The 13,812-nt window shown below is 51.9% G+C and overlaps 1 protein-coding gene across 1 annotated transcript in view; it reads right to left on the reverse strand.

The window, feature by feature from the left end:
• Nucleotides 1-13,812, reverse strand: part of UCKL1 (uridine-cytidine kinase 1-like 1) — a gene marked incomplete at its 5' end in the record, with an annotated part of 51,578 nt that overhangs the window by 12,996 nt on the left and 24,770 nt on the right. Inside the window, 2 exons of the mRNA XM_015412374.1 lie at nucleotides 984-1,082; nucleotides 12,558-12,574. Coding sequence (XP_015267860.1) covers nucleotides 984-1,082; nucleotides 12,558-12,574 — 116 coding nt within the window. The remainder of the gene's footprint in view (nucleotides 1-983; nucleotides 1,083-12,557; nucleotides 12,575-13,812) is intronic.

Raw genomic sequence — 13,812 nt, forward strand, 5'->3', positions numbered from 1 at the left:
CCCTCTTTCCTTCTCTCTTTTTATCCCCTCTTTCCTTCCTTCTTTCTTTCCTTCTTTCTCTCTCTCTACTCTCTCTCTTTCCTTCCCTCTTTCCTCCTTCTGTGGCCCAACTCTAGGGAGAAGGGGTTTAAACTTTAAACCCCTTCACTCTTTGCTCCACCCCGCAGTTTGCTCCCTTCACTCTTTGCTCCACCCCGCAGGCCATCACTTCCAGTGATGTCAGGGGGCGTGGCATATGCTAATAACCTAGTACCTCATTAGCATACCCTATGCTAATAAGCTCCTGCAGCTCTTTCTAGAAAAAGACCGCTGTATACACACACAGAGAGAATAATTCAAGAACGTCCTGCTTCCTTGCGTTCTGAAATGGTGCAGACCCCAAAGGATGCACTCTCTATAATTTTAATGAATGTCTAGCCCTAAGCTCTGTGGTACATGTGACATGGAATCACCTCCCAGGTCTTTGTGGTGAGCAAATGACCCAAACACGCTTACTGCAGGCAGAATTTCCCCCGCCCCCGAATGGAGGCAAATTTTCAGGAGGCAAGCCCAGAGCAGTGATTCATGCAGAGTGGCAACACGGAGCCTCCTCCTGTGCCTCTGCAGGGAGTGAACATTCCACAGTGAACTGCAGAGAAAAAAGGCAGAATTTCCTCCAGCCCCAGACGAAGATAGATTTTTAAGGAGGTGCGAGCAGGAAGTCATACAGAGATGCAGTAGGCAGCCTCCACGGGTGGCTCACCTGTTATCTAATTATCTTATTCCTGGTTGCAAATCCATAAACATACCACAGATAGATGCCGAGAGAGACCTTCCCTGCCTTAAGAACTTCTGTTAAAATTATTTAATAACAGAATTATTTTTTAAACGCCAAGCACTGAAGAAAAAAGGGGGCGGGGAGCTGAAAATGTGGGAAAGGGTGAGTCGGGTCTCTAAAGCCACTGGTCTCCCCCCCCCACAGCTCCATGGGGTGAAGAACTCACCTGATGATCGTATGCATGCCCCTGACCTGTGGGGTGTTCTTTAGCACACTGAGGGTCTTGGGGAGGGGGTGGCACTGATGAGCAGAAGCCAGGGCGGCCCTGGGGAACAGAAGGAGACCAAACCCAGGTTAAGAGTTCACTGACACCCCGCCGTTCCCCCACCACAACCGAGGAAAAGAAACCGAAGATCCCCAGGGGCGGCGGGATTTCCCATCCGAACAAACCACACAGATCATTGGTCATATTCAAAATATTCGATGGGCACAGCCAGGGCTTTTTTTCCGGAGGAACACGCCGGAACGGAGTCCCGTAACCTCTTCGACAAAATTCTTTTAAAAGTGTTTAAAAGTTCACGGGTTTTCAGCATACGGATCGAAAACTCCATTTCCTTGTTGAGAGTTCCGACACCTCTTTTAGAAAAAAGAAAAAAGCCCTGGGCACAGCGATGCCAAATCTGGATTCGCCGGAGATTTGGGGGTGGAGCCCAGGGAGGGCGTGGCTTGGGGTGGGGTCACAGGAGGACAGAATGCCATAGAACCACCCCCCCCTACAGCAGCCACGGCTCATGATCTGTAAGGCTATCCCAGCTCCAGGGCTCTTTTTGTAGAAAAAGCCCAGCAGGAACTCATTAGCATAATAGGCCACACCCAACCGCAGAAACTCATTAGCATATTAGGCCACACCCCTGACAGCACAGCTCATTAGCACATTAGGCCACACCCCCATGTTACCAGAAGTGTGGTCATCCAGCCACACCCACCTTTTGCTTGTTATTCTGTTTACCTTGTTTGTTGTCCAAACCAGGGCCTTTTTTGTAGCAGGAACTCCTTTGCATGTTAGGCCACACACCCCTTATGTAGCCAATCCTAATGAGTTTCTGCTGTTGGGCGTGGCCTATTATGCTAATGAGTTCCAGCTGGGCGTGGCCAACTTGGGAGCCAGCCGGAACTCCGTTCCTGTGCGTTCCTGCCCAAAAATAGCCCTGCCAGCCGCCATTTTAACGTTGGGAACTGCAGAGCCCGGAGCCTGAGGCAGTCAGATTCAAAGTCGAACGACAGAGTTCTGTCTCTCTCGTGGAGTGGGCTATGGGTTTGTGCGTGTGATGAAACAGGTCTCTTTCTAAAACAGGGCCGATCGAGATGGGCAGCCATGTTCGTCTGCCTGTAGCGGCAGAAAAGAGCGGGAGTCCAGGAACCCCAAAAAGACAGACGGAATTTGTGGCAGGGGAGGAGCGTTCGTGCGAGTCATGCCTCACTTCTTCAGATAAAAGAGGACAGGCAGCCACCGCCGCCCGGCCTCCCAAGCCTGGCGAAAGTTGACGGCCGCAAAGTTTTGGGATGAGTCACGTCTCGATGACGCGTTGGTTGAAAATTTTAAAAATCGCCCGGCCTTTCTCTTTTCATCAGGTCTCTGTGTGGTTGGTTGGGACGGACGGAGAGCTTGCGCGTCGACTTCCCTCTGCGCCCCGAATCACACGTGCAAGGAAACGCATTTGGGACGAGCAGACGGGGGAAGGTTAATAAGGCAGAAGCCGGCTTAGTATTCTACGCCTGTGGTTAAAAACACACACGAGAAAGAAAGAAAGAAAGAAAGAAAGAAAGAAAGAAAGAAAGAAAGAAAGAAAGAAAGAAAGAAAGAAAGAAAGAAAGAAAGAAAGAAAGAAAGAAAGAAACACAAGCAGATCAAAATAAAGTGGATTAGCCGGGAACTCACGCTGCCTTGCCTGAAAGCCCTAAGCCCACGGGAGAGCGACTTGAGCCGGATCTGGGCTTCATAAACTCATCAAGCCAGTCTGTTCTGCTGCCTGTCAGTCACGCTCCCTTCCCTCAATGTTGCCCCCCCAATTGGCCGTCAGACTCTAGAAATGAAGCTAACTCTCTCTGAATATTATACACACTTGTCCCCGCAGCTAACAAAGCAGCACATCGGGGAAGAGGTTTGGACGGAAACCTTCCTGCAATGCTATGAATCTACATGCAGAGTGGAGAAGTCAGGGTGTAGTCTGGGAAGGGGGGGAGGGACCCCAATTAAATTTTGCTGTCGTAACGGACCTGGAAATCCCAGGGCAGTCCGATCTTGGAAGCTAAGCACAGCAGGACCAGGTTAGTGCTACGCAGAGGCAGGCGACGGCAAACGACCTCTGTTTGTCGGCCTTGACTTTGATGGCCCGGGCTAGCCCAAACGCATCTGAGATCAGAAGCTAAGCAGCATTCGTTCTGGTTAGTACTTGGATGGGAGACCACCAAGAACTCCAGAGTCGCTATGCAGAGGCAGGCAGTCGTGAACGACCTCTATTCATCTGCCCTGACCCTGGACGGTTCAGGATAGCCCACTCTTGGCAGATCTCTGAAGCTAAGCAGGGTCAGACTGGTTACTACCTGGATGGGAGACCACCGAGGAAGTCCGGGGTTGCTGCGCAGAGGCAGGCGATGACCAAACCACCTCTGTTCGTCTGTCCTGACCTGGATGGCCCAGGCTAACCCCATCTCGTCAGATCTCGGAAGCTAAGCAGGCTCAGCCCAGGTTACTACCTGGATGGGAGACTACCGAGGAAGTCCGGGGTTGCTGCGCAGAGGCAGGCGATGACCAAACCACCTCTGTTCGTCTGTCCTGACCTGGATGGCCCAGGCTAACCCCATCTCGTCAGATCTCGGAAGCTAAGCAGGCTCAGCCCAGGTTACTACCTGGATGGGAGACTACCGAGGAAGTCCGGGGTTGCTGCGCAGAGGCAGACAAGGGCACCTCTGTTCGACTGTCCTGACCTGGATGGCCCAGACTAGCCTGATCTAATCAGATCTCAGAAGCTAAGCAGGGTCAGCCCTGGTTAGTACTTGGGTGGGAGGACCACCGAGGATGTCCAAGGGTCGCCATGCAGAGGCAGGCAGTGGCAAACCACCTCTGTTCATCTGCCCTGACCTGGATGTCCCTTGCCTTGAAATCCCTATGGGGTCAATCACAAGTGGGCTGCGACGTAACGGCACTTTCCGCCCCCACCTTATCTGTGGGGACTGTGCAAAAACAGGCGTCTGTTTTTGGATTGGGCCTGGCGTGCTTGCCGGATTCCTGCCCCCTCTGACCTACCCTTGCCTTGAAATCCCTATGGGGGTCAAATCACAAGTAGGCTGCGACTTCACGGCACTTTCCGCCCCTGCCTTATCTGTGGGGACTGTGCAAAAACAGGCGTCTGTTTTTGGATTGGGCCTGGCGTGCTTGCCGGATTCCTGCCCCCTCTGACCTAAACTCAGTTGACCTGGAATTCGCTCATGCCAGACAGCTCCGTGGCTGCAGTCGTCTGGGAGACGACAGCGCCTGATTCAGAGGCTGACGGCTGTTCTCTCAGACGGCATTTGAGTGAGCCCAGCAGATTCCCGTTCTGCTACGCAAACGGTCACCGTGAAGCGGAGTGCGGCCTGCAGACTTCTCCTACCCTTATTCATTTACTCCATTTCAGGCCCTGTCTTTGTCCCCACCGGGAACATCTCTCTCTTCTCCTCCATTTTAGAGAAGAAGAGAAGAGATTGGATTTATACCCTGCCCTTCACTACCCAAAGGAGCAGCTCACAAACTCCTTTCCCTTCCCCTCCCCACAACAGGAACCCTGTGAGGTGGGTGGGGCTGAGAGAGCTCTTTCGAGGACTGCCCTTGAGAGAACAGCTCTGAAAGAACTTGCGACTGACCCAAGGTCACACCAGCAGCTGCATGTGGAGGAGTGGGGGATCCAACCTGGTTCTCCCAGATTAGAGTCCATGCTCTTAACCGCTACACCAAACTGCCTCTCTTTTACCCTCACCCCAACCCTGGGAAGCGGGTGATGTGTGGGACTGACCCAAGTTCACCCAGCAAGCTTCCATGGCAGAGCAGGGATTCGGTCTCCTCAATACTTGACACTGACGGCCGCACCACCCTGGTCCCCTCCCCACGGTGAAGGAAACACGGCCTGCTCTACCTTGGGAGGTTTCTAACGTTAAAAACCAGATTTCCCAGGGTCCCCCCTGCCCTCCCCCCAAAGGGTCAGGGCGCAGCTGATGCCTTTTGGCGCCTCCTTTTTTCAAAAATACATCCAGACCCCTTTGTTACAGGTGAGAAAGGTGCCTCCAAACTGGCTGGGCGTATGCAAGAGACAGGTAAAGGATGGTCCTGTCCTGCTAACTTAGAAGCATCTTGTCCACTATGGCTCCAGCAGGCAGTTTTGGTCAGAAGAGCCCTGCCGCCAACCAGTTCCTCTGGAGGGCCAACAACAGGGCACAGAGGCCGAGGCCCTCATAAGAACATCAGGAGAGCCCTGCTGGATCAGACCAGTGGTCCATCTAGTCCAGCATCCTGTCTCACACAGTGGCCAACCAGTTCCTCTGGAGGACCAACAACAGGGCAGAGAGTCCGAAGCCTTCATAAGAACATCAGAAGAGCCCTGCTGGATCAGACCAGTGGTCCTTCTAGTCCGACATCCTGTCTCACACAGGGGCCAACCAGTTCCTCTGGAAGGCCAACAACAGAGCATAGAGGCCGAGGCCTTCATAAGAACATCACAAGAATCCTGCCGGATCAGACCAGTGCTCCATCCAGTCCAGCATCCCGTCTCACACAGTGGCCAACCCGCTCCTTAGGAGAGCCAACAACAGGGCAGAGAGGCCGAGGCCTTCATAAGAACCTAAGAAGAGCCCTGCTGGATAAGACTAGGGGTTCATCTAGTCCAGCCTCCCATCTCACACAGGGGCCACCCAGTTCCTCTGGAAGGCCAACAACAGAGCATAGAGGCCGAGGCCTTCATAAGAACCTAAGAAGAGCCCTGCTGGATAAGACTAGGGGTTCATCTAGTCCAGCCTCCCATCTCACACAGGGGCCACCCAGTTCCTCTGGAAGGCCAACAACAGAGCATAGAGGCCGAGGCCTTCATAAGAACCTAAGAAGAGCCCTGCTGGATAAGACTAGGGGTTCATCTAGTCCAGCTTCCCATCTCACACAGGGGCCACCCAGTTCCTCTGGAAGGCCAACAACAGGGCAGAGAGGCCGAGGCCTTCATAAGAACCTAAGAAGAGCCCTGCTGGATAAGACTAGGGGTTCATCTAGTCCAGCTTCCCATCTCCCACAGGGGCCAACCAGTTCCTCTGGAAGGCCAACAACAGGGCAGAGAGGCCGAGGCCTTCATAAGAACATCAGAAGAGCCCTGCTGGATCAGACCAGGGGTCCATCTAGTCCAGCATCCTGTCTCACACAGTGGCCAACCAGTTCCACTGATAGAATTATCCTCCATGAACCTGTCTCATCCCCTTTTAAAGCTTTCTATGCCTGTGGCCATCACTACATCCCCTGGCAGCAAATTCCACATTTTAATTACTCTCTGGGTAAAGCGGTGTTTCCTTTTGTCTGGCACTGACCTGGATAGCCCGATCCCGTCGGATCTCAGAAGCTAAGCTTGGCTAGTATTTGGAAAGGCGACCTCCAAGGAATACCTTGGAGTCTTGACGCAGAGGCAGGCAACGGCAAGCCACCTCTGGAATGTCTCTTCCCTTAAAAACAAATCTAGCTCGCCACCTAGTGGTGCGTAATGCTAAAGCAGTTAGAACTTCTGACTGCCGGAGAATCTTAGGATCTCCTGGCTATGGCACACAAGGCCATACGATAATCATCATTATCCTTTTGTCTCTCCTGAACCTACTGCCCATCAGCTTCATTGGATGCCTTCCAGTTCTAGTATTTTGGGAGAGGGAGAAAAATCTCTCTCCACCCCATGCATCATTTTATAAACTTTTGTCTCAAGGCCCCACCTGGAGGCTGGCAACCTTAGTGCTGACCCACGACTCCTTGCCATGCGGGCCCCGGACCTGGCAAAAGCTCACACGATTTAGTAGGCAAACCAAGCGAGAAAGGGATCGCCGTCTCTCCTCACATATCCCAGCGTAGCTTCCTCTGTTCACCGGACGGGGACGGGGTGGGGGTTGGTCGGGGTGAGGCCAGGCAGGAAACGGACACCCATACACCCGCACCAAGATACCCAAGGGGGAAAGGGGAAAAAAAAGAAGTTAAAAAAACCCAGGACACAGATGTGCTTTGTTAAACAGAGGAAGAAAGACCCGTGCCCTGGAGCACAATCCCAAGAGATCAGAGAGGGGCTCTCCCAGTGTTGAAAGCAAACCTACAGCTGGAAGGAGGAGGAGGAGAGGAAGAAGAGGAGGAGGAGGAAGAAGAAGAAGAGGAGGAAGGAGAAGAAGGAGAAGGAGGAGGAGGAGGAGAAGAGGAGGAGGAAGAAGGAGAAGAAGGAGAAGCCAGATTGGATTTATACCCTGTTCTTCACTACCGGAAGGTGTCTCACAGCGGCTTACAATCCCCTTCCCTTCCTCCTCCCACAACAGACACCCTGTGAGGTAGGTGGGGCTGAGAGAGCTCTTTGGAGAACTGCCCTTGAGAGAACAGCTCTGAGAGAACTTGTGACTGACCCAAGGTCACACCAGCAGCTGCATGTGGAGGAGTGGGGAAAATCAAACCCAGTTCACCCAGATTAAGAGTCCGTGCTCTTAACCACCACACCAAACTGGCTCTCTTTTGGTCCTGGCTAGGGTGGACAATTTCAGGTTGAGAAATTCCAGGAGATTTGGGGGAAGAGCCTGGTGATATACCTCAGTGGGGTTATAATGACAGTCTACCCTTCCCCACCCCCACCACCCGAGCAGCCATTTTTTCCATGGGAACTGATGGCTGTTGCCTGGGGATCGGTTGTAATTCCGGGAGATCTCCAGGCCCCACCTGGAGGCTGGCAACCCTAGTCGTGGTGGGAGATCCAGATGGCGCACACACACACACACCCCTTCTCTGATTAACACATGGGCCCAGGACTGCACAATCCCACCAAAATCAACAGGAGAGTGAAAATGTTCACTGCCTGGTGGCTATTGCTACAAGTCACTTGGGGCCTGTCTCACATTCCCCCGATGACGACACCTGGGCTTGTCACCCTTCTCCTCTTCTCCAAGAAAGAAGAAGAAGAAGAAGAAGAGATTGGATTTATACCCTGCCCTTCACTACCCAAAGGTGTCTCAGAGCGGCTCAGAAACTCCTTTCCCTTCCCCTCCCCACAACAGACACCCTGTGAGGTAAAAGAAGAAGAAGAAGAGATTGGATTTATAGAAGAAGAAGAGATTGGATTTATACCCTGCCCTTCACTACCCGAAGGCGTCTCAGAGCGGCTTACAAACTCCTTCCCCTCCCCACAACAGACACCCTGTGAGGTAGGTGGGGCTGAGAGAGCTCTTGATAGAAACTGCTCTTTTTCAAGGACAGCTCTTATCAGAACTACGGCTTGCCCAAGGTCATCCAGCCAGGTGCAAGTGGAGGAGCGGGGGAATCAAACCCGATTCTCCCAGATTGGAGTCCGCGCACTTCACCACCACACCAAACTGGCTCTCAAAGGCTGTCCTGAAAGAAACACTACCTATCAAACCCTGCGAGGGCTCTGAAGAGTCACTCGGAACAGAATTCTCATTTGCGGTGATGGAAGAAATTATCTCGAGCAATCCCCCCTCCCCCCGATAGAAGAGCCCTGCTGGATCAGACCAGGGGTCCACCTAGTCCAGCATCCTGTCTCAAACTGTAGCCAACCAGTTCCTCTGGAGGGCTTAAAACAGGGCATTCAAAGGCCGAGGCCTTCATAAGAGCATCAGAAGAGCCCTGCTGGATCAGACCAGTGGCCCACCTAGTCCAGCATCCTGTCTCACACAGTGGCCAGCCAGTTCCTCTGGAGGGCCAACAGAAGAGAAGAAGAGATTGGATTTATACCCTGCCCTTCACTACCCAAGGGTGTCTCAGAGCCACTTACAAACTCCTTTCCCTTCCCCTCCCCACAACAGACAACCTGTGAGGTCGGTGCGGTTGAGAGAGCTCCGATACATACTGCTCTTTTTCAAGAACACCTCTGACAGGACAGGGCATAGAGGCCAAGGCCTTCCCGTCATGTTGCCCTTTGCCCCAGGGATTCAGAGATTGACTGCCTCTGGATGTGGAGGCTCCCCTCAGTCACCATGGCTAGCAGCCACGGAAAGACCTATCCCTCTATGACTCTATAAAATTCCCTTTGAAAAGCTGTCTCTGGATGAAGCCCCTTCAAGCCCTCTAAAATGGCAGAACAGCCCGGTCATTTACAGGCCCATTTCCTGAGGATTTCGAGAAAGCTTTTGAGAACCTGTAACCGCAAAACGTTTGTGTGAGCTGCCTGGAACCTTTGTTACTTATGAGGAGGGAGGAAACCAGCCCTTCTAAAAAAGAAATGAAAGCCATCCTTCACTATTGTGGACAGCGCACCCTCCTTGCCGTCTTCGCTTCCGGCCCGGGCAGGCCACAGACCCTCCGACTATCACAGGCCCTCGAGGGCTTCCTGTTACCTTCTCGGCTGCCTTCGACCGGCAGTGGAAAATTCTAACCAGCCGCTGCCACCGTGAGTCTGTCTTCATCTTTCTTTCTTTCCCCCCCCAAAAAGTCTCACTTCTGCAAATCGATTCTGCCCTGCCCCTCCCTTCCCCCCCAACCAAACGCTTCAAAGGGAAAGCGAAATGTCATCGATTCTTAAAAAAAAAACAACCATTTTCTAGGCTCGCGACTCTGACAGGAAGCAGACGGGAGGCGCGGAAGCAACGTACCAGCCAAGGCATTTCAAACGGGGACGGAGGCTGCCTTAAAAGGGCTTGCCGTTTCAAAGCCAGGCGAGGGCAATTTGCGCTCTGGGTGTCGCTGGGCTATTTCGAGGGTGCCTTGAAGCCGTCAAGGCTTGGGGGGTGGGGGGGGGACGTGCCAGAGAGACCCAGAAGGTTCTATTTCTAGAACACGGCGGGCTCAACTTTGAAGGGCTTCCAGAACAGGTTAAAAGAGTCTCTTTTGTTCAATCGGCTCCGATCCCTTGAAAGTTTTCACTTGTTTCGCCGAACAAGGGCTGGGAAGGAAGACACACACACCCCGCCTCCCTGCTCTTACTGCTAAACGAGTGGTTCATTTTTGCAAAGGTACGAATCAGGTCCTAATCCCATATTTGCAAAGGTAACCGGGGAGGTGGACTATCCATGGGGAGGTCTTGGCTGGCTGGAGGACAGATGCTCAATTCCTCAACGATTTAACCTGCAAATGCCCCCGCTCCCGATTGACATTATCCCAGATGGACTCTTTTCTGGTTCCAGAACCAGGCCGGCAAGGAGTGCATGCAGGGGGGATTTCTGTTCCACACACGTTTAGCTCCCTCTAGTGGTCAATTCAATATTACACTGGTATATGTCCTGCAGGGAGCTGCGGTGGACCAAGTGGTTAAGACGCTGAACTGCAGGCTGTGGAAGGTCAGTAGTTCAGCAGTTCGAGACCCGGGTGCCGCAAGACGGAGTGAGCTCCCGTCTCTAGTTCCAGCTCCTGCCAACCTAGCAGTTCGAAAGCAAGAAATTGCAAGTAGATAAATAGGTACCACTTCGGTGGGAAGGTAACAGCGTTCCATGCGCCTTGGTGTTTAGTCATGCCGGCCACATGACCACGGAAACGTCTTCGGACAGCGCTGGCTCTTTGGCTTTGAAACGGAGATGAGCACCGCAACCCTAGAGTTGGACTCGACTGGCTTTCGAGCAAGGGAACCTTTATCTTTATATGTCCAGCATTTCTCCGTGCCAATTTAAATTGCAATTTTAAATGTCAGGCATAAATGGCTAGGAGTGGCTTATGTCCGGCATTTCTCCGTGCCAATTTAAATTGCAATTTTAAACGTCCGACATAAACGGCAAGGGGTGTATGTAGCTGTGGGATTTAAAACATTTCCAGACATTAAGTGTTAATGCTGCTCTACCTTACAAGGCTATTGCAAGGCAACTCTGGACACTGAAAATGCTATATATGTGCTAAGTATTATTAGCAGGGCTGATCCAGGTGTGGTCAGACAATTCCACGCTACAGGGACAGCCACAAAACTGACTTAGGGTTTTGCAATCCTGATCTGCAAACAGATCTGTTAAAACTCATCCAAATTTAACAGCCACATCTGCACATGGGCAGACACCGCCATCCTTCTTCCCCCAGTGTTTGGGCAGCATTTTAGGTTTCTGTAGCAACCCAAATAAGGTATGGAAAGCCATGCTGGCCATCACTGGCAGGAGGAAACTTAAGCATCTCTTCACCCCTACCAGTTTCCCTCTGCAAGTGTTCCCTTCCGCTCATGTATTAGTGCTACAATATTTTTTTTTTAAGGACTGGGACCCCTGCTTCATATCTTCCCATGTAATATCTTCCCTGGCTTTTGATTGGTCAGAAGTTAAAAAGCATGATGCCACAGCCTAGAAACCAGAAACACATTCGCTTTATGAAGATGAGAAGAGATTGGATTATATACCTCGCCCTTCACTAACTGAAGGAGTCTCAGAGCAGCTTACAATCTCCTTTCCCTTCCCCTCCCCACAACAGACACCCTGTGAGGTATGCGGGGCTGAGAGAGCTCTTTCGAGGACTGCTCTTGGGAGAACAGCACTGAGAGAACTTGTGACTGGCCCATGGTCACTCCAGTAGCTGCATGTGGAAGAGTGAGAAATCAAACTATCTCAGATTAGAGTCCACATTCCAAACCACTACATCAAACTGGGTCTCCACGGGGCTCTTTCAAACACGACGTGTTTCTAATGCACAGGGAATCTGAAACGCTTTCCTGACTCTGGGCTGATTCAGATGCAAGCCAAAAGAAGAAGAAGAAGAGAAGAGATTGGATTTATACCCCGCCCTTCACTACCCAAAGGTGTCTCAGAGCGGCTGACAAACTCCTTTCCCTTCCCCTCCCCACAACAGACACCCTGTGAGGTAGGTGGGGCTGAGAGAACTCTGACACAAACTGCTCTTTTTCAAGAACAGCCCTTATCAGAACTATGGCTTGCCCAAGGTCATCCAGCCAGGTGCAAGTGGAGGAGTGGGGGAATCAAACCCGGTTCTCCCAGATTAGAGTCCGCGCGCTTAACCCCTACACCAAACTGGCTCTTTTTCAAGAACAGCCCTTATCAGAACTATGGCTTGCCCAAGGTCATCCAGCCAGGTGCAAGTGGAGGAGTGGGGGAATCAAACCCGGTTCTCCCAGATTAGAGTCCGCGCGCTTAACCACTACACCAAACTGGCTCTTTTTCTAGAACAGCTGTGCCAGAACTACGGCTTGCCCAAAGGCATCCAGCCAGGTGCAAGTGGAGGAGTGGGGAATCAAACCCGGTTCTCCCAGATTAGAGTCCGCGCACTTAAACCACTACACCAAAGGGACTGAGCTCCGTATTCTTATGCGCATCGATCAAGAACACCACGTTGTTCGTAAAGTGCTTAAACTGGTGATAAGATGGAGACACTGTGGAAACCCTGCTTGCAACATTCTACTGCCCTCCATCGCTGCAAAAACTGACGTTGGGTACCAAATTCGGCTCCCCGGGGACGTATGCTGCCATTTGTAAAATCAAACAGCAAGTTGGAAGGAGAGGCTCAAAGTTCGGAGTCGGGGGGGGGGATGCACGAGGTTTCATGTTGGTTGAGCAGCCCCAGTTGTTCCAAATGCCTTGGATGTCTCAGACAGAGAGGACAGAGTTAGGCCCTTACCTGACACTGAGTTCACGCTGCCGCGGCAACACAAAGACACCGTGCAGCCAGCATTAAAAGGGAGGCAACACCAACAGGCGTTAAGAGGCAAAGGGGTGGGTGGGAGACAAAAGAAAAAGAACAGGAATTTTTTCCCCCCTGGATTCATAGCCCTTTGGAGGGGATTAGCATCTTCATTTTTTTTTTCTGTTTTCTTTTTGGAAGACCGGCTTTCTAAGTTTTGCTTAGCATAGTTCACAAGGACCTTTTCAAGACTTTTAATTATATTGGTCTTTTCTGCATTCTCATTTTTCTTGCTGGTAAGTTTCTGTTTCTTGGGGTTGTTTTTTTTCCTGTTCTGCACATGTTTTGCTCCCTCTAGTGGTCAATTCGATATTAGCCTCATTTGTGTCTGGCATTTCTCCATGCCAACTTCAATCGCACTTTTTAATGTCAGACGGCGTACTATCGAATCAACAACTAGAGGGAGCAAAACACGTACAGAACAGAACCACCACCACCACCACCAAAGACACAGGAACACAAGCGGTGCGTGTGTGTGAACAAGTTCTTCGGATACGACTGGACCGTAAGTTAAATATGATCAAGACCTTGGGGTACGGGTGGACCATAAGCATGACTTATTTGCATATCCCACACCCCCTGACATCACCGGAAGTGTGTCAGAAGGCAACACCCACCCCTCAGGCTCCAGGGGACTGTTTTGGATTGCTAGCTATTGGAGGGGGGGGGGAACGTGCAGATCTGTCCTGGCAGAGGAGGGAGAGCTTGTACCTGAATAATACTTGGTCTTGAAGGTGCCACTGGACTGTTTTGGGCCGGGGGGGGGGCTCTGCAGCTTACCTGGCTGCTTCGTTTGGTGTAGTGGTTAAGTGTGCGGACTCTAATCTGGGAGAACCGGGTTTGATTCCCCACTCCTCCACTTGCACCTGCCGGTGTGACCTTGGGTCAGTCACAAGCTCTGGCACAGCTGTTCCTGAAAGAGCAGTTGGTGTCAGAGTTCTCTCAGCCCCACCCACCTCACAGGGTGCCTGTTGTGGGGAGGGGAAGGGAAAGGAGTTTGTAAGCCGCTCTGAGGCTCCAAGTGAAGGGCGGGGTATAAATCCAATCTCTTCTTCTTCTTCGTGCTCTGACTGAGGGCTGCTGGGAGCAGGGGGCGGGGCCTGTTGCATGTGCCCGCCCCCTGGGCTCTTTACTGCCGGAGCTCTGCTCCTGTGCACTCCTGCAGGAAATGACCCCTGGGTATGACTATATA

Source organism: Gekko japonicus, unplaced genomic scaffold (assembly GCF_001447785.1).
Source record: "Gekko japonicus isolate JY-2015 unplaced genomic scaffold, Gekko_japonicus_V1.1 scaffold4962, whole genome shotgun sequence".
Lineage (NCBI taxonomy): Eukaryota > Metazoa > Chordata > Lepidosauria > Squamata > Gekkonidae > Gekko > Gekko japonicus.